At 46.7% G+C, this 20,858-nt stretch overlaps 1 protein-coding gene and 1 pseudogene across 3 annotated transcripts in view; one reads left to right on the top strand and one right to left on the bottom strand.

Moving 5' to 3' along the window:
• PHF20 (PHD finger protein 20) overlaps positions 1-20,858 on the top strand; it is a 141,983-nt gene that overhangs the window by 112,459 nt on the left and 8,666 nt on the right. For all 3 annotated transcript variants that reach the window (XM_008255971.4, XM_070051317.1, NM_001171336.1), the window contains 6 exons: positions 410-508; positions 1,115-1,279; positions 1,737-1,915; positions 10,809-10,908; positions 14,204-14,399; positions 19,609-20,002. In XM_008255971.4, the coding sequence (XP_008254193.1) occupies positions 410-508; positions 1,115-1,279; positions 1,737-1,915; positions 10,809-10,908; positions 14,204-14,399; positions 19,609-20,002 (1,133 nt within the window). The remainder of the gene's footprint in view (positions 1-409; positions 509-1,114; positions 1,280-1,736; positions 1,916-10,808; positions 10,909-14,203; positions 14,400-19,608; positions 20,003-20,858) is intronic.
• LOC127491197 (U6 spliceosomal RNA) lies at positions 11,848-11,960 on the bottom strand (annotated as a pseudogene).

Below are 20,858 nucleotides of genomic sequence, written 5' to 3'. Positions count from 1 at the left end.
TCCATCCACTGGTTTGTTCCCCAGACAGCCTCAATGACCGGAACTGAGCCAGTGCAAAGCCAGGAGCTTCTTCTGGGTCTCCCACATTGGTGCAGAGGCCTGGCCCAGCCTGTGCTGTTGTAGATATTTGAGAAGTGAACCAATGAATAGTTCTCCATCTGACTGTTTCTGCCTTTCAGATAATATAAAAAATAAAGTGAATAAAAAAAAGGCTAAGTGATGGAGGAATGGCTCTGCCCCAGGCAGCCATCTCAGGAGCCCTCCAGGGGAAGGAAGGCGACTTCTCAGGCAGAGCCAGGCCAAGAACCAGCTACCCTGCCTGTGCCAGTTCTTCCCGTTGGATGTGTTTCATCCAGCATTAAAGACAAAACATTAAAATGTCAGCACTTAAACTCATGTTTAATTCTAGCTGCAAAAGACAAGGAAAAGAATAAAGAGAAGAAGTTCAAAGAGTTTGTGAGAGTGAAGCCAAAGAAGAAGAAGAAAAAGAAAAAGAAAGTCAAACCTGGTAACTCTTCCCTTGAGGGTTTTGCCTGGGGGCTTCCTCACCATGGGGGCGGGTGCTGTCTCCTGTGGTGGCCTCTGAGGCTGCTCTGGGGAGAAGCAGGACCAGCAGGCCTGTCCCAGGACTTGCGTGGGCCCTGCGAGGAGGTGCCGCCTGGCATTTATGGAAGCCTCCCACTTTCTGTGCTGGCCAGCATGCTCTGGTGCGGTGCTGTCAACACAAAGACATCCAAGTACTAGAGGATGTGCAGATGAGTGACTGCACTTCATTCATAGCTCTTAAACATCCGTCTACACCCATCTGAACCCTTTCTAGAAAGGATTTGCTCCTTGAAAAGTGTGTGTCTAGCCCCCAAAGAGATGTGCAAGAAAATCTCTTCCACCCTTGAGAGTTAAAGGGATGCCATATTTTGTTCTCAGTGTGTGTTTTCTGGCTTACAAAAAGGGGACACGGGGTAATAGTGAAAAGGAAGCAGTTGGGATTGAGATGCTCAAGGGTAGCTGCAAATCTAAATCCCTGGAACAGGCCCTGTTGGTTGGGAGAGATCGACTCTGTGTTGCCCTGGTGATATCTGCAGTTGCTCATTCCTTCCTGACGCTGTGCTTCCAGAATGCCCCTGCAGTGAGGAGATCAGTGACACCTCCCAGGATCCTTCTCCACCCAAGGCGTTTGCTGTCACCAGGTGCGGGTCCTCACACAAGCCTGGCGTCCACATGAGCCCTCAGCTTCACAGCTCAGAGTCTGGAAACCACAAAGGGAAAGTGAAAGCATCTGGTAAGGAGGCTCTGATTGTGTTGCGGATCCTTGGCTTAGACCACTGTCTGCCGCAGCAGGTGTGACGTTAACTGTTCGGGCATTGTACTGGTTCTGATTCTTTCTGCAGTCTTCCCCTGTCTCCTTCCCCACTGTGTGCAGAACTTTACCAGTATCTCTTGACGAAGGCCAACTGGGAGCCAGGGCCTGACAGGGTGGGGTGGGAGTCGTGCGTCCTCTGACAATGAACGGCTACTAGCGCGGGCTCCGTTCTCTCAGTGTGATGAGGATACAGAGCGCAGTGTGGTGCCACCACGCAGCATGCTTTTGGAGGGGGGGGGGGGGGGGGCTGTTACGAGAGGACAGGCCTAAGGAACAAAGGTCCCCATTTCCCAGCCCGTGAAAGCTCATGGAGCTTTACTTTAAATGGTGCAACTGTAATGTACAGTAATGCCTGTTGTTTTCCTTTTCCTCCCAGAGGAGGATAATCTGAGTGAGTCGTCTTCTGAGAGCTTTCTTTGGAGTGATGAGGAGTACGGCCAGGATGTCGATGTGACCACCAACCCGGACGAGGAGCTTGATGGGGATGACCACTATGATTTTGAAGTGGTCCGCTGCATCTGTGAAGTCCAGGAAGAGAATGACTTCATGATTCAGGTAGGTAGCGCTCCCAGGAACAGGTCCCTAGGGGGAGTTCAGCCCCGCAGCAGTGACGAGTCACCTCAGAAGCCCCAGGGAGAGTATGAACAGCAGCAGACTGCGCTTTGTTTCTCCTTTCGGCTCCTCGGGATCCCAGGCTGCCCTTAAATAGCCCATAATAGAGTGAAAGAGGACCTGGGGAATCCTTGAACCTAACCTTGGGCTCTGTGTGAGCCGGGTGGGACCTGCAGTGGGAAGGACCTTGCCTCTCTTCACACCGTGAGGAGGGGAGCAGCAGGCACTCACCTTTGGGAGTGGCCCAAGCCTCTGTACAGCCTGTGGAAATGGAGGCTGGTTTTTTAACATAGTTTCTTGCTCTATGTTTTCCTGACATGCGTGTCTGTCATCTCTAAATCTGGGAGGAGCCTTTGGAGTGAGTTTGCCCTACCTGCTTGGTGAGACCCTCCCTGGCTAGCACCTGCTGGCCTCTGGCCCCTCTTTTCCTGTTCATTGCAGCTGTTCTTCATCTGGTTGCCTCCAAGGGCTGTTGTAAATACCCCAGGAATTCCTGACAGTTCCCTGGCTGGCCAGGGAATCTGAGTGTTTTTTTTTTTTTTTTTTTTTTTTTTTTTTTTTTTTTTTTTTTTTAAGTAAGTCATGGTTCAATTAGTTAGGATTCTTTTGGGGTGAATATAAGTATTGCTGGGAAAATAGCCTGGGACTTGGAACCCGGAGAAAGCTGCCAGGCTCAGGAACCTGGAATTCTGTCTTGCGGTCAGTCCACTTTGTCTCCTGCTTCTCCCCACAGCTGATTTCATTCTTTTTCTTTTTGCTACTTGGCTTATTTTCTTGTAAAATGATCATTCATGACCCCTTCCCCTCTCACCAGTTTTACATTTTTGTGTTTATGGGACAACTTACGTCAAGTGAGGTTGTGATCTCAACCCCAATCCTGAATTCCTGGGTAAGGTGTAGGTTAGATAATAGCCTTAGACCAGAGTGGGAAGAGGTTGGTCCTGGGCCAAATGCTTCCCCCTGGGTTAGTCGTCTGATCTGTTGGTGGATGATAGAGTTTGGAAGTGTGGGCAGCCTTGTGTTGTATAACAATGCTGCCTGGGGCCTGCCTCTGTTACTGTGTGCATGGAAGTAGGGGTTGGAATGGCTACCCCCTTGACCCAGTCTGTTAAGATTATGAGAAAAACACCTCAGCCCTTGGCTTGCTTTCTGTGTTAGAATGTTATTTCCTTGTCCTGCAGTGCTGTGGACATCAATTTTGGAGGTTCACCTATGGGTCTTGATCTAATGCACACTTGCATTTTTGCCTCTTTATCTTTCCATTTGTCTTTTGTATTCAGCAATCCCCTCTGCTTTGGGGGCTTTACCTTTGTTCTTCAAATCTTTGGAGAAATCAGAGAGTGACTAGGTACACTTGCTTTTTCACTTTTTATTTTCCTAGTGCTTTTTAAAAATTTTTACTTTGAAATAATTAGATTCATAGGATGTTGGGAAGAAACATACAGGAAACCCATGCACTCCTCCTCCACACGCCCTCCTGTGCCAACAGCACACACAAACCACAGCCCAGTGCCAAAACCAGGAAATTGACATCGGCACAATTAACAGAGCTTATTCAGAGTTCGCCAGTTAAATACATGTACTGTGCACATTTGCATGTGCAAGTGGCTGTGTAGCCTTTTGTAGTCATTACCACAGTCAAGATACTCAGCTGCTCTGTCAGCACAAAACTCCTTCATGTTACCCCTCGTTAGCCAGCCATTCGGTCCTTTTTTCCCTTACCTCTAAGCCCTGGAAACTACTAACCTGTTTTACATCTCTCTTATTATGTAATTGTACGACTGTTGATGGATGGAGTTATGTGGAATGTATCTTTTCAGTGTAATTTTCTTGAGATTGATCCATGGCGTATGCATCAATAGTTGACTTCTTTTTATGGTCCGGTGGTGTTCCTTGGCATGCATGTAGCTTAGTAATGTTCTCTCTCTCTCTCTCTTTTTTTAAGATTGACTTATTTATATTTGAAGGGCAGAAAGAGCATGAGAGAGATCTTCCACCCACTAGTTCACTGCTCAAAGAGCTGGAATGGCTGGGGCTGGGCCAGGCCGAAGCCAGGAGCTAGGAGTTTCTTTCTGGTCTCCCTCATGGATCAGGGGCTCAAGGACTTGGGCCATCTGCTGCTGCTCTCCCAGGCGCACCAGCAGGGAGTTAGATTGGAAGTAAAGCAGCCAGGACTGGAACTGGTACCACTATGGGATGCCAGCATTGCAGGTGGAGGCCTGGCCTTCTATGCCACAGTGCCGGCCCCAGTAATGTTCTTTGTGTTCATTGTAGTGACACTAAATAATGGTTTAACATTTCTGGAATATTTTCAAAAATACCATTTTACCTCTAGCCAGGCTGTTGCAAGTCTTTGGGAAAAATTGGATAAACTAAATTATGAAGATGCATTTTGCTCATGGTTGGAGAACCATTAAATATAGAACCATTAAATGAATTATCAGGTTATTTGAACCCAGGATACCCAGTCAGATGTTCTGTCCCTAGTTATGGGGATTTACATTTATAATTGAGAAATGAGACAAAAAATTGTTTTTGAAATATAACAGCACTGTCTAAGCTAGCAGACTCACCTTTCCTTACCAGTGTGCAGGCACAGGAGCCCACACATGGACAGTCTCACTCACACACACACACACACACACACGCGCACACGCTCTCTTTCTCTCTCTCTGAGACACACACACACACACACACACACACACACACACATTCTCTCTCTGTCTGTCTGTCTCTGTCTTTCTCTCACACTTTTTGGGTTTAGGGAGTGTCTTTCTTTTTTTAGGAGCCTACATATTAACCTCTGGGACTCAAGGGTGCATGGAAGGTCTCCTTGATCACCTGACCTTTCTGGTTTTCAGAATACCTTGGTTCAGTGGTTTCCAAACTTTCTCAGCATCAGAAGCCCTTTCCCAACAGACTCTGTCACAGAAGCCCAAAATGTCTAACAAGTAAAACAGAGGTTTCAGAAGTTCGGTGTGGATAATCTTCATGTTTCAGGTCAGGAATGTAGGTGGCAGGCAGGTTCCCCTGAGGTCTGAGAGGCAGAGTGTGAGTGATAGTGGCTGACTTGGAGCATTTTTGGTGACTCATTTCTTTTTCTCTGGCTGTACGGCAGTGACACGAATGTGATGCACATGACTTTTGTCAGGGGGACTCCTCCTAAACAGCGTGCAGTGTAGTCCTGTCGATTCATCAGAGATGGGAGGAAAGGCTTAGTCCTAGGACAGCATCATGCTGAGCCAGCCTAGCAGTGCAAAACTGTGTATGGATGGGCTCTGTAGCCTTAACATTTGGCCTGAAACCTGAGTATGCATTTTTGTTGTCCCTCCGAAGCTCTGTGGATAACAATTTGAAAATTGTTTCATAATGTGAAGACATAAATTTTAAGTGGAGTTTTTTAATAAAGTTTATTTTATAGAGGATGTTGATGGTCTTTGGTTACTACCCTGTTTTTCTGGGTGTGTGCTCAGTTCTGGTCCCTGATAGCCTGATGGTATTTGGCCCTCAGCTGTCCCTAGGAGTTCCCACTGGGTGGGTAAGAAAGACCCCTCCTGACAAGGCTGTTCCATATCAACAGTATGCAAGCCAATTCTGATTCATGGTACTTTCTCCATTGACTGCTGTGTCAAGTATCGAGGGTGCAGCTTGATGCGCCATTTGATGCTAAGTGAAGAAATTGGGAACTATTGAGCTGTACCAACTATTACGGGGCAGTAAGGGCCAACTTCTTGTCTCCTGCATGTAAGCTTCTGTCTGGCCTCCCCCAAGCTGGCCTCAACTCAATACTTGTACCCAGCATCCTGGTGTTGAGCTCACTTCAAAGCTCCTTGGCTGGGGCCTGCATTGTGACACAGTGGGTTAAACTGCTGTCTGTGACACCGACATTCCATATGAGCGTCATTTCAAATCCTGGCTGCTCCATATTGGATTGAGCTCCTTGCTAATGTGTCTGGGAAATCAGCTGAAGATGGGTCAAGTACTTGGGCTCCTGCTACCCATGTGGAAGACCTGGATAGAGTTCAGGCTCCTGGCTTCAGCTGGCCCAGCCCAGCCCAGCCCCAGCCCCAGCCCCAGCCCCAGCCCCAGCCCCAGCCCCAGTCCTGTGGCCACTTCAGAGTGAGCCAAAGGATAGAAGGTCTCTTCCCCCCCCCCCCTTTTTTTTTATTTATTTGAAAGGCAGAGTTACAAAGAAGAAGAGGCAGAGAAAGAGACATCTTCCATCCACTGCTTCAATCACTCCCCAGATGGCTGCAACAGTCAGGGTTGACCAGGCGTAGGAGCTTCATCTGAGTCTCCCACACAAGTGCAGGAGCTCAAGCATTTGGGCCATCTGCTGCTGCTTTCCCAGGCCCATTAGCAAGTAGCTGGATCAAAAATGGAACAGCTAGGAGGTGAAATGGTGCCCATTTAGGCCGTTGGTGCTGCAGGCAGCGGCTTTACCTGCTATTCCACAGCTCTGGCCCCAGTAAATAAATCTTTTAAAAAATAGATATATTTTTAGCCGGCGCCGTGGCTCAATAGGCTAATCCTCCGCCTTGCGGCGCCGGCACACTGGGTTCTAGTCCCGGTCGGGGCGCTGGATTCTTTCCCGGTTGCCCCTCTTCCAGGCCAGCTCTCTGCTGTGGCCAGGGAGTGCAGTGGAGGATGGCCCAAGTACTTGGGCCCTGCACCCCATGGGAGACCAGGATAAGCACCTGGCTCCTGCCTTCGGATCAGCGCAGTGTGCCGGCCGCCGGCCATTGGAGGGTGAACCAATGGCAAAAAGGAAGACCTTTCTCTCTCTCTCTCTCACTGTCCACTGTGCCTTTCCAAAAAAAAAAAAAAAAAAATATATATATATATATATATTTTAAAAACTCCTTGGTTTTTACTAGCACTTTTCTTTGCTGTCATTCGAGTCAAGAGTATGTCCTGCTGACTTTGTGTTGTGAAGGGACAGTTTCTTCTTCTTCATTTCTTTTAAAGACTATTTGAAAGGTAGAGTTACAGAGAGAGAGGAAGAGATTTTCTCTTTGCTGGTTCACTCTAGACAAGACCACAATGGCTAGGACTGAGCCAGGCCAAAGCCAGGAGCCCAAGCACTTGGACCATCTTCTGCTGTTTTCCAAGGCACATTAACAGGGAGCTGGATCAGAAGTGGGGCAACCAGGACTTGAACTGGTGTTCATATGAGATGCTGGTGTCACAAGCAGTGACTTAGCCTGCTGTGCCACAATACTGGCCCCAGGGGACAATTTCTGATGATCTCCTTCATGTGAGCAATGTACCTTTTCCACTCAGTAACTTCAGCCAAAAGTCACTAATATAGGTGGAGCTAATGAGAACAAATATAATTTAAACCTTTTTAATGCATTCAACCTCTAGTTAGGAAGGTAGGAATAATTTGTTCTTAAAATAAAATTTTAACTTAAATTTTGATATAGAACAACCATGGAATACATTTAGAATTGTTTTCTGGAAGTGCATGAATTATTTTAGAGAAATAATTTTCTTTTGGTCATTTTCTTACTGATATCAACTTTAGGTATATTATTGATTGATTATATTTATCTGTGATAATCCTGCTGAATAACCATGAGTATTTGAGAAACCTGGGTACACATAGAAATGAACATCAGGAAATGCATTTGATATTTAAATTACTTTGAATGCTTCAGAGCAGATTTTAGCAAAGTTCTTAAATGGCCATATATCAAATATTTTAGGCTTTGTGACCACATGGGTTTGTAGCAGCTACTCAGTTCTGCCCTATTCGTCCGTAGGACACACGGCTGGGTTCATGTAATATTTTATTCGCAAAAGTAACATTCCACTTGGGTTTGGCCTATAGGCTTAATTAAACTAGCTGGCCTTTGCCCTAGAGCAATAAATATACAATAAGTACCCAATTCCACTAAAAGTTATTTAGCAGTTTTAACAAGAATCTCATTTTCAAAGCTTTATATTTTTAAATTTGTTTTTTCTTTGTTGCTAGATAATGCACTCACATAGTTCAAAGCCCAAAAAACAAATAGAAAACACTTAGCTCCACTTTATCCCACAACTACCTATTCCCTAGAGGCAACTGTTGTTGCCAGTTTCCTATTCTTTATATATATATATATACACACACATATATACACATATACACATATGTATATATACACACATTCTATGCTACAATGCTGGCCCCAATTTGTTTTTTAGATTTTTTTAAAGATTTATTATTCAACAGGTAGAGTTACAGGGAGAGAGGGAGAGAGCAGTCTTCCATCTTCTGGTTTACTCCCCAAATTGTCACAGTGGTAGGGCTGGGCCAAGCTAAAGCCAGAAGCCTGGAACTCAATCCAGATCTCCCAAGTGGGTGGCAAGATTTGGGCCATCTTCTGCTTTCTTAGGCACATTAGCAGGGAGCTGGATCTGAAACAAAGCAGCCAGGACTTTAACCAGTGCCTCATGGGATGCTGACGTCTCATGCAGTGGCTTAACCTGCTGTGCCACAATGCTGGCTCCCTGTTTCTGATTTTAAGGGTGGTACAATGAATAACCAAAACAATTATTTATTTATTTGGAATAGTGACAGAGAATGAGGGAGAGACAGTGAGAGATCTTCAGTCTGGTGGTTCACTCTCCAAATGCCCACAACAGCCTTTATGGACCAGGTTGCAGCCAGGAACTCCATCCTGGTTTTCTACATGGGTGACAGGGGCCAAGTACTTAGGCCATCGTTTGCTACTCTCTCAGTCACATTAGCAGGAAGCTAGATCAGATGTGAAGCAGGTAGTACTTGTACTGCCACTCTAATATGGAATGCCAGTGTCACAAGCTGTAACTTAACTCACTGTGCCACAACACCCGAGTGAATTTTTGAAAAATTTTTTTTAGCTTTTTAAAAAAATTTGTTTGAGAGGCAGAGTTACAGTGAGAGAGAAGGAGAGACAGATCTTCCATCTGCTGGCTTACTCCCCAAATGGCCATAGCATCCAGGGCTGGGACTTGAACCAGCGCCTATATGGGATGCCCTGTCACAGACAGCCCTTAACCTGCTACACCACAACACTGGCCCCTAAACTTTTTTTTTGAAAGATGTATTTATTTATTTGAAAGGCAGAATTATAGAGATCTTCCATCTGCTGGCTCACTCCTCAAATGTCCACAACAGCTGAGGTGAGGCCAGGCGGAAGCCAGGAGCCTAGAACTTCATCCAGATCTCCCATGTGGGTGGTAGGGGCCCACACCCTTGAGCCATTTTCTACTGCTTTTCCATGTGTATTAACAAGGAGCTGGGTCGGAAGTGAAACAGCCAGGACTTGCACCTGTGCTGATAGGGCATGCTGGCTTTATAGGCATCATCTTAACCTGCTGCTCCATAAATCAAACTTTTAATAATGATTTAATCTATACCCACATGCAAAAAAGCTATCATTTTGAATTTTGAAATTTAGCTGTGTTTTGATTCATTTTTAGTGATTCCTAGTCCTCAAGACACTTAGAAAATGTATTGGTGATACTGTTTCATCTTTGTTAGTCTGTTTTCTATTCTTAACTGCTTTTTTTGTCTTTCCAACTCTACTTTTCCTCTCTGAGCCTCCATTTCTCATCTGTAATTTGAAGAATCTGTATCACATCCTACATGAAGTCTCTCCTAGCTCTGCCCCTGTTGGTTCTGATATGGTTAGCTTCCTAGAGACCTTGTATCTGCCCAAGGAAGCCCTGTTGCTGCTGAGGCCATCTGACTTCAAGTGGTTGATAACTGTCTCTTCTTCGGATTTGCAGCCCCTTGTATAGCTCCCTGTCCTCCTCCCAGGCTAACCTGTGGGTAGGGTAGTTAAAAATTCAGGGCCTTGGTCTGGAATTGCTTGAAGTGTCCTAGTGTCTCCTTGGAATTCCTGCCTTTCCTCTCCGTTCTCTACTCTCTCTTCTGTAGTTCTTGAACTTCTGTCCTCAGCTACTCACTGTCTCTTATTGCTGCCTTCGTTGTCTGACTCCTTCCTTCCCCTCTCTTCCTCCTGCTCTCTCACCTTCCCAATATCCCAGGAAGGCAAGTGACCATAGAGATTAAATCTGCCAGGGTTGTGTTTTGGCCTGCCTTTGCCTCCCATCAGCTGTGTGACCCTCTGTGAGGTTTATAAAGAATAAATGCAAACCATTAACATGTGTGATGCCTCCAGGAGGGCTCAGAGTGAATTGGCTTGCTCTCTAGTAGTAGCAACCATGTCATACATAGAGCTGTGAGCTGGGGTCTGCAGTAGGAGCTTTTTTTATGTGACCCATTGAATCCTCATAGACAGCCCTGGGGCAGGTAGGAATCATGTCCCATTTTGCAGATGGGGAAACTGAAGTCCAGGGAAGAGAAGTGTCCTGAGGAGTCACACCACTAATGAATGTCTCAGCCAAACTCCATCTCACCCTTTCCTCATTTCAGGTTAGCCTTTTTCCAGATTCGACAGTGTAAACTGCATTCCCATAAAGGGATCAGGAAAGCAAAAGTCTATAGAAATGGGAGTGAAAAATAGTTGTTCTGATGAGATCAGTGCTGTTTTTAATAGATCTAAATATCATAGTATAGCAGCCACTGGCTTTATGTGGCTTGTGAGTACTTATGATATTGCTACTGTGACTGAGGAAATGAGTTTAATGTGTTTGTTTAAATATGGAGCCCCATGTGGAGCCGCCATATTACCATATTAGACAGTACCTGTCCACATTTGTGGCCGCAGCTCAGGTCTGTAGAAGTGAGTGGGAGTGCCCCTCCCTCCCCTCTCCTACTGTCCTCCCTCCAAGCAGGTGGGTCTTCCTTTTGGTAGAGGATACCTTCTGAGTTTAATTTTTGTTGCTTCTTTAATTCTAACAGTGTGAAGAGTGCCAGTGCTGGCAGCATGGGGTCTGCATGGGATTACTGGAAGAAAATGTGCCCGAGAAATACACCTGTTATGTTTGCCAAGACCCTCCAGGTAGAGATTTCTGGAGTCAGGGATACTCACAGTATGTAGCCTTTTCCATAGCACACCTGGCTATGATGCCTCCTAAGTGTCTGTGGTCTTGAACCTCACTTCTTTGACCTCAGCTAGACTCCAACTCCTTTGTCCTTAGCCCACCTGAGCTGTGCCCTTGGCTGTAGTCCTGTCCGAGTACTCACCACACCACAGTGTGGGTGAAAAGGCTTATGTAGTGGAAGACTGGTCTTGACCCAGGATGTTTTGTTTAATTGTGGTTTAAAAAAAAAAATGAGATGTATTCTTTTAACAACAACAAAAAATCGTAAGGTCTATTTATTTATTGTCCACTCTTCAGAGTGGTGATTTAATTCCATAGCCGTAGGATCAGTTCATTTCATGGCTACATGGTTGCCTTGGGTGCCCCTTTCCAGAAGAGGTGGATGAATCCGTGGTTCTTGTCTTGCTGTCAGTGGGTGGTGACATTGTTGAGTCTTTGCCTCAGCTGCAGTGTCCCACTTCCCTTACTGCCAGGTTATTCTTGAGAGCCTGTGCGTTGTCCTTTGGTCTTCTGTGGTGGACCTGGTAGGAACTCCTACTGCTGTTACAGAGTTCAGAGAGGAGAGATAAAGAGAGAGAATGAGATAATTCATCCACTGGTTCTTCCCCAAATGATTGCAATGGCCAATGCCGGGCCTGACCAAAGCCAGGACCTTCATCTGGCTCTCCTACTCAGGTGACAGGGGCCCAACCACTTGGACTATCTTCCACCACTTTCCCAGGCACTTTGGCAAGGAACTGGATTGGAAGTGGAGCAGTAGTTTCTCAAACTGGTGCCCATATGCATGCTGATGTCACTGATGGCACCTTAACCTGCTACACCAGAACACCAGCCCCTTTCAACAAAATTTAAGTGTATAGTAGAGTATTGTTAATTAAAAGTACAAAGAAACTCTTAAAAATATGGAACATTTAGGAAATGTGCACATCATCCTTTTGCAGAGGCCATGCCAATCTTCTCTGTACTCCTATTGTTTCCATTTTAGCATGCGTGCTGCTGGAGTGAGCATCTTCTCTTGTTCTTGAATCACAAGGTTGACTGTGTGGGCTCTGTACTTGGCTTTTTGGGAGCTACAGGAGGTTTGGAAACCTGCCTTTGCATCTCTGCTCCCTGGAGGGGAGCTGTGCCCTTGGAGGAGAAGGTCAAAGGCATGGTTACATGGAGCCCCTCACTCTCCAGAGCATGATTTAATTCCAGGCCGTAGGATCAGTTCATTTCATGGCTACATGGTTGCCTTGGGTGCCCCTTTCCAGAAGAGGTGGATGAATCCGTGGTTCTTGTCTTGCTGTCAGTGGGTGGTGACATTGTTGAGTCTTTGCCTCAGCTGCAGTGTCCCACTTCCCTTACAGCCACATTATTCTTGAGAGCCTGTGCGTTATCCTTTGGTCTTCTGTGGTGGACCTTGTTGGAACTCTTACTGCTGTTTTTGCTTGTAAGGAAGACATCAGTGGACAGAGGATCTAAATGACTTTTCCTAACCCCCTAAAGCAAATTGGGATTAGAATGTGCTTGGAAGGTCAGCTCTTGATTTTGCTGTTTGTGTAGGGAAAGACTGGCCACCACAGTTCATTTGGACCTGATGACCTCTCTTGTGACCTCTTTTGTGAGTCCTTGTACTAGATTAGTCCATAGACAGAGAAGAATCTGCCTCTGTTTGTCTCTTTATAAGGAAAGAATGTGGTCAGATAATTAGAAAGGCAATCAAACAGGCCCAGAAGGGACATGACTGGCTCAAGATCACTCCATCAGTTAATGGCAGATAAGTAATGAGGACCTGCTGGTCTCTGACTTTGTCTTGTGAAACAGTTAGTGCTACCATGAATCCTACTGGAGCACCAGTGCCTGTAACAGCTGCCTCTGGAGGCTTCCCCAAGGTTCTGTGTGGCACCTTTTAGATATCTTTGTTGTTGACCTTATCTTTGTCTCCACTCTTTCTTCTTTCTGAAGTCACATATGCCATCTTTATCAATTCCTTTGCACTTTTAATTTCTTCTGTAGCGTTAATTACCAGGGCTGTGAATTGACTCCTCTTGAACTGATGAATACTAAGTGTCTGTCACAGGGTTCGTGCTTACAGATTATTGGACTCTGCAAGGGGTTGGGCCCAACGTTCAATCTGATTGGTTTTTAAAAGATTGCTTAAAAAGGTTCAGCAGCATTGAGGTACATACATCCCCATCATGTGCATTAGCAAAGCCCAAAGGAGCCCAGTGAACTTGGTGGGGATCACTTGGATGATGTCAGAGTTTTTGTAGATTCTGACAGGTGACCAACAGACTGGTTGAAAGCTGCCCCCTGGGCTCTTGGAACAAGAAGTGATGCCAAGTCACATGTGCTATGATTTTGGACCTCCCTAAGAAGCCCTGTAATGAATAAGACCTCTGAAACCATCCAGTTCATCTGTCCTGTGACAGACGGGAATGGGAGATCCAGAGAAGGGAAGGGGGTTGGTAGGTGTTGAATCTGGAGAGGGACCTGGAGCTTCTTTTCATTCACTTGGTAAACTCATTCAAGATACATTTTGCCAGGCCCTGGGGACACAATCATGAGCTAGGTGGTTCTGCCCCTTCTGCCTGTGAGTAGGATAGGGGGCCCAGGAGCATGCGCCAACAAGTTACATAAACAACTAGACTGTTAGGTGGAGAGGGGGAAGCTGTCAGGTGGGGAATGGCTGGAAAGCACTGGTGAGGGTTTCCTCACTTTGGGAGATAGCCAAAGGCTCTGAGGGGTGGCTGGCTGGGCGGTGAGGAGCCAGCCTTGCAAAGCCCTTGGGGTTTGTTGCTCCAGACATGAGGGTGCTATAGCAAAGATGCCAAACCTGAAAGAGTTTGCTGTGTTCTGGAAATGGAAAGCAAGGTACTGTATGGGTGGTGGAGGAGGGCAGGAAGGAGCTGAGTTCTGTGGACCTCATTAAGCCAGGGTAGGGCTTTGGGTTTCCTTCTTGGAGCAATAGCAAGCTGTGGAAGCTTTTAAGTAAGGGAGGCAGTGAAATGATTTACATTTAATGAGATAATTCATTTTTTCCACTGCACTTCTGACCAGTCGCAAGAGATCAGAACAATCCATGCCTTACTGACTGTCTTATCCTCAACACCTAGTAGAGAGCTCAGCATATAGTTGGTGCCAGGTGAATGTACACTGAATGAATTAGCAAAAAGAGCACACTAACCTATCCTCCAGTGTTCCTATGATGATTGAATGGCCTGGGTTTCCTTCAGGCCACATTTAACCCTCTCATTGTCACTGCTTTAGGTCAGAGGCCTGGCTTCAAGTACTGGTATGACAAGGAGTGGTTGAGCAGGGGACACATGCATGGCCTGGCATTTCTAGAAGAAAACTACTCTCATCAGAATGCCAAGAAAATTGTGGCCACCCACCAGCTTCTTGGCGATGTGCAGAGAGTGATCGAGGTTCTGCACGGCCTGCAGCTCAAGATGAGCATCTTGCAGTAAGTGTGATGTCTGCAGCTTTGGGGACCATCTGGGGGTGGAACAAATTTGAAAAATTGTAAAGCTAAAAAATCAGTCTTAAGACTCATAAGGAGGGGCTGGTGCTGTGGCTCAGCAAGTTAATGCTCTGACCTGAAGTGCTGGCATCCCATATGGGTGCTGGTTTGAGACCCGGCCACTCCAGTTCCGATCCAGCTCTCTGCTATGGCCTGGGAAAGCAGTAGAAGACAGCCCAAGTCCTTGGGCCCCTGCACCTGTGTGGGAGACCCAGAAGAAGCTCCTGGCTTTGGATCAGCCCAGCTCTGGCCATTGCAGCCAATTGGGGAGTGAACCATCGGATTGAAGACCTCGCTTTCTCTCCCCACCTTTCCCTCTCTCCCTCTCCTTCTCCCTCTCTCCGCCTCTCTCTCTCTCTGCCTCTCTTCTCTGTATAACTCTGACTTCCAAATAAATAAATCTTTTGAAAAAAGACTTGATAAGGGGGCAGGCATTTGGCCTAGCAGTTAAGACATCACTTGGAGTCTGGCGCTGTGGCGTGGTAGGTTGAACCTTCATCTGCGGTGCCGGCATCCCATGCAGGAGCCAGTTCCTATGCCAGCTGCATATCTGCCTGTGAAGGCAGTAGAAGATGGTCCAAGTGCTTGGGCCCCTAGACCTGCATGGAAGACCCTGAAGAGGCTCCTGACTCCTGGCTTTGGATCAGCTCAGCTCCAGCTGTTGTGGCTGTTTGGGGAGTGAACCCATAGATGGAATAGAATAAGTCTTTTAGGAAAAAAAAAAAAAAGACATCGCTAGGTATCCCCACTTGGCACATGGGAGTACCTGGGTTTGAATTTGGACTCTACTCCCGATTCTAGCTTCCTATTAATGTGTACCCTTTGTCTCTCTGCCTTTCAAACAAAATGAAATAAATCAATTGAAACATAAAATAAGTTAAAAAAAGAACGTTTATCATGTAACTGAGAATTTTAGTAAAGGTCTCAAATTCAGTCTTGTTTACTTACTTATTTGAAAAGCAGAGAGAGAAACTAGAGATCTCATATACTGCTTCACTCCCACAGTGGCTCAGGCTGAAGTCAGGAGCCTGTAACTCAATCTGTGCCTCTCTCATGGGTATCAGTGACCTAGCCACCCAAACCATAGCCCACCGTACCCTATGGTGTGCACCAGCAGGAAGCTGGAATCATAAACGCAGCCAGATCGAGAATCAGATATTCCAACGTGGGATGCAGGCACCCCAAGCAGTATCTTAACTGTTATGCCAAATGTCAGATGATCTTTTTTAAAAATCAACTTTACTGAGAAATATTTAATATATAGTTTACCTGCCTTTAAGAGTTAATTGAGTTTTAAAAAAACTTTTTAAAATTATTTTTTATTTATTTAAGAGGCAGAGAGAGACAAACAGTGCTCCCATCTGCTGGCTCACTCCCCCAAAAACCTGCAATCCCAGGCTGAGCTGAAGCCAGAACAAAATCCAAGTCTCCCATGTAGGTGCCAAGAACCCAATTTTGAGCCAGCACCTGCTGTTTCCCAGGGTCTGCATTGGTGGGAAGCAGGAGTCAGGAGCAGGAGCTGTGAATCAAATCCAGATACTGTGGTGTGAGACAAGGGCATCTTTACTGGTAGGCTAAATGGCCACTCCCAGAGTTCCTTGAGTTTTAACAGAAGTATATACCCATGTGACCACCACCATAATCAGGATAGGGTGTGTGTGTTTGTAGTTTGGTTTGTTTTTTGTTTTGGTGTGTAGTTCTGAGTTTTCTGTTTGTTTTTAATTATGGTAAGATATACATACTATAAAATCACCCATCTTTACCATTCTTAGGTGTACGTCTCTATTTGGTTAAGTTATCACATTATTAGGCAGCCAGTCTCCAAAACTCTTCATCTTGCAAAACTGAATTTCTCTACCCATTTAAGAACTCCCTATTCCCCGTCTCTCCAGTCTGTGGCAGCCACTGTTCTTCTTTCTGCCTGTGTGAATGTGATCTCTTTGGGCACCCCGTGTAAGTGGGATCATACAGTATTTGCCTCTCTGTGACTGGGTTGCTTCACTTAGCGTAATGTCCTCAAGGTCCATCTCTGTTGTAGCATATGCCAGTGTTTCCTTGCTTTTCGAGGCTAAATGGCACTCTCTTGGGTGTAAGTAACACATTTTGTGTATCCTTTTATCCCAAACACTTTTGGTTGGTATACAGGGCAGAACTGAATGCTGTTGGGCGAGAGAGTTTTGGCAGGCCTGCTCTCTAGTATGGCAGTTTGCTCACACAGAAAATGTTAGGCCGCGTCTGGCTTCCAGGGGCCAATGGCTTGAGGAGTAGGACTGAGTGTGCACTCCCTTCTGTGGTTGCATTCTCCATATCATATGCCCCAAACCTGTGGAAGCTCTGTTAAAGACATGTTGCTCCTGTTGGCTTTTATAAGCTACTTACTGAATACAGCAGCTGAGGCCTTGAGTGGGCCTTGAGTGGCTGTCATCAGGTACTGTCCTGCACCTTTCTGACTGCCTCTCCTTGGCAGTGACCTTGGGAGCTTTCTTTGCATGTTAGTAGAGTCTTTGGCAGGGACTGCTTCTCCTATGAACCCCCTATGTTCTTTCTATAGGAGGCTGTTTTAATTAAGTCATAAGCAATGACATACTAGTGCTGTGGGTGAGTTAAGATTTGATTGGCTATCTGACAAGACTTCCTGTGTGCTGATTAGTCTTGGAGGCCTCTGTCAGGAGAGTGGACCACCAGAGCCTGGAGATGGCAGGGTGAGAGTCTGCTTCCTCTGTGTTCTCTGGCACACAGAGGCCTTGCTCAGGGTCTGGCCCAGCAAGGGGACATTTATCAAGGATCTGTATTGGTTTGGCTAAAAGTTAAGCTGCTATAACAAAGATCCCTAAAACAGAGACTCAACCAAAATGGCAGTTTCTTTCTCACATAATGAATGGTGGAGGGATAAGCGAAAGTCTAGGCCAGGTAGAAGTCCTCTCTCCAGAGATTTGGGGACTTGGTTTCCTTTTATTGCTCTGTGTGGTCTTGGGATCTGCATGATAGAAGGAAACTTGAACCTTGACTCTGCCCCAGCACCTAAGAAGGAGGAAGAGAAAAGAAGGGGAGGGCGAGCAGTTTCACAGACACAGCTGACTGCAGTGGAGGCTGGCCAGGTGGCTGGGTGGCGCTGTGGCCTGCCCAAACTGGGGAATGGGGTGGGTGTGAGAGGAAGAGGGGAAGATGGATATGGAAGGCAGTTAGCAGTTGCTTTGCCATTATCTGTTCAGGTGAACTGCATCTGTTGACAGCCCCAGGTGGGGTATCAGAGATTGGCTGTTCCCTCACATTTTGTAAGATAGGAAACTTTACCCCGTATGAACCCAGCTAGTCTGTTCTTAATGAGGTGCTAGATTGACTGAAGTAGGTGGACAGTGGTCCCTGTGAGGGGCTGCTTGTCAACTCTGTTTCTTTTCCTTTGAGGATTCCTTCAGATGGTACTCTCTCATTGAAATGCCAGTGCCTCTGGCCCTGCACCATAGTCTCTAACCTTGTCTTTCTAAATCCTGGTTTAAAGCCTTCATCTTTATAAAAGTGACTTTGTTTGCACTGGAATTAAATCAGACTCATGGCAATTCAGAAGAGAGCATAGGGAGATCCTGTTAATCATTATGCATGGAGGAAAGCTCCCGGAAAAGGGACAGGGGCCGTTGTGTCTTTGTACCCTGGATAGTCTGTGCAGTCACGGGCTCTGGGTTTTCATTGTCAGATATATTGTTCCCAAGGGGCCTTGTGCAGTTTTGTGCACAGGCAAACAATAAAACTAGGAGTCATTTCAGAGTATCATTTTAAAAGTGATAGCTATGCATACTTTCTTCATGATTGACAGGGCTAACAAGGGGTGGTCAGGGTCATCCTTGTCAGGAAGAGTAGTTGGGATTCTAGGTTGTAGCTGGGAAGGCAAAAACTCTAGTACAAAAGAGGCAAAGACTTATAGTTTTTGTATAAAGAGCAGATCTGAACTATGGCTCATGAGCTCCATGTTAACATATTTCAGATGGCAGTGGCCCTAGAAGTTAGCAAGACAACCCCATTTCTCCTGCACCATTCTGATTACAGAGGTGTGTCTCGGCTCTGGGTTCAGGCTCTGATACCCTTCCTGGAGGTGGCCCAGGGACTCTGGCTGCCTTGGTACCAGTTGCTTCTTCTCCTTCCTCTGTGGGTAGGAGTGGAATGGGAGAGCCGTGCAAGGCTAGCTGCACACCTGGGGAGTAGAACTTGGGGTTATGCCAAGTTGCTGCAGCCTTTGCGCTCATGGGCAGTTGCATTTCTGCAGCTAAGAGGCAGGGGTACTTCTGTCTAGGAGCTGCTGGCGAGCAAGCTGCTGCTTTCAGTGTTTATCTCTGGGGGTCACGAAGGCACTGTTGGCCGTTCTGCCTTGGGATGGTTCTTCTCCATATGGGGTTGCCTGAACATGACAGGATTCTTAGTGTCCCTGGGTTCTGTGAACTAAATGCTGGTATCACCCCTCAGGGTTGTGACAACCAGGAAGGCCCCGCATTTTCTCAGTACATTACTTTTTTTTTTTTTTTTTAAGATTTATTTATTTATTTATTTGAAAGTCAGAGAGAGAGGGAAAGACAAAGAAATAGAGATCGAGAGAGATCTTCCTTCTGCTGATTCACTCCCCAAATGGTCATGATGGCCAGCATTAGGCCAAGCCAGAGCCAGGAGCTTTTTCCAGGTCTCCCACATGCGTGGCAGGGGCCCAACACTTGGACTGTCTTCAGCTGCTTTCCCCAGGGCATTAGCAGAAGGTGGATTGGAAGTGGAGTAGGTGGAACTTGAACTGGCACCTGTATGAGGAGCAGGGAGCAGCTTTACCCGCTAAGCCACAGCAGTGGCCCCTCAGGACATTCCTAAATGAACCAAATGTGAATCACAGCTCTCTGTCCACCTGCTTGTGCCTGAAGGGCACTCCTGCCGCCCACCCTCCCTCCTTTCCATCTTCCTTTTGTTTAATGATCTAAGGTTGTAGTAAAGATTCTTAGTGGTAGAGAAGAGTTAAAAGCTGGAGTTTACATAAAGTAGAAATTTTTAAGCCTGGAGATTGGCTCTCCCTTTTGCTTAGCGAATGGTGGGCTTTGACCAGCTGGCCCAGGTGGGAACTGAGGAGCTCTGCCGTCGTGCCAGTTAGCAAAAAGCCTTTCCCTGTCTGCCCTCCCAACAGAAGCAGGGAGCACCCCGATCTGCAGCTGTGGTGCCAGCCTTGGAAACAGCACTCTGGGGAGGGGAGAGTTCAGTCCACGCACATCCGCATCGTGGACACCAGGAGCAGGGAAGAGGCCCCCAGCTATAGAACTTTGAACGGGGCAGTGGAGAAGCCCCTGCCCCGCTCCATGGAGGAGTCGTATATCACCAGCGAGCACTGCTACCAGAAACCCCGCGCCTACTACCCTGCTGTGGAACAGAAGCTGGTGGTGGAGACGCGGGGCTCTGCCCTGGACGATGCAGTCAACCCACTCCACGAGAACGGCGACGACTCCCTCTCCCCTCGTCTGGGCTGGCCTCTAGACCAAGACAGGAGCAGGGGCGACAGTGACCCCAAACCCAGCTCCCCAAAGGTATGTGGCTCCTCGTACTTGTTCTTCCTCAGTGTTGGAGTGCTTGTGTCTTCTCCTGGTAGGTTACCTGTTCTGTGCAAGATAGTCAGCCAGAAAACCGTATTTAAATCTGTTTAACATGCACATGTTTTCTATTAAATGAATGCAAAGTCAAGAGAGCTCACTTAAGCTAACGATTGTTGGTTCCAGAAAACACCCACAAAATGGTGTGGTTGGTGAGGTGGGAGTGGAGAGGTGGGAAGCTGCCAGGAGTTCCAGAAATGGAACCAGGGTGGGGACACTCCGTTTCCTTCATAGTTGCACCTAGGTGCTGATTCTTAGTGGACAGTGAGTCAGGTGTTTGGTTAGGCCTGGTTTTTTCAATATAGTTGTGTGACTGACTTACTTTTCTTTTAACTTTGCAGCCTGGTCATAACAAGGGTCCATTTTATTAAGATATTTGCAGATTTCCTCTGTTTTCTCCAGAGCCACTTTTTTTTTTTTTTTTTTTTTTTTTTTTTTTGACAAGCAGAGTGGACAGTGAGAGAGAGAGACAGAGAGAAAGGGCTTCCTTTTGCCGTTGGTTCACCCTCCAGTGGCCGCCGTGGCCAGCGCACCGCGCTGATCCAAAGGCAGGAGCCAGGTGGTTCTCCTGGTCTCCTATGTGGGTGCAGGGCCCAAGTACTTGGGCCATCATCCACTGCACTCCTGGGTCATAGCAGAGAGCTGGCCTGGAAGAAGGGCAACCGGGACAGAATCTGGTGCCCCGACCGGGACTAGAATCCAGTGTGTCGGCGCTGCAAGGTGGAGGATTAGCCTATTGAGCCACAGCGCCGGCCTCAGAGCCACTTTTGTAGCTGTTATTCAGGTCATTCTC

Source organism: Oryctolagus cuniculus, chromosome 11 (assembly GCF_964237555.1).
Source record: "Oryctolagus cuniculus chromosome 11, mOryCun1.1, whole genome shotgun sequence".
NCBI lineage: Eukaryota > Metazoa > Chordata > Mammalia > Lagomorpha > Leporidae > Oryctolagus > Oryctolagus cuniculus.
The sequence above is the reverse complement of the archived record's forward strand: the minus strand, read 5'-3'. Positions and strand labels throughout refer to the sequence as shown.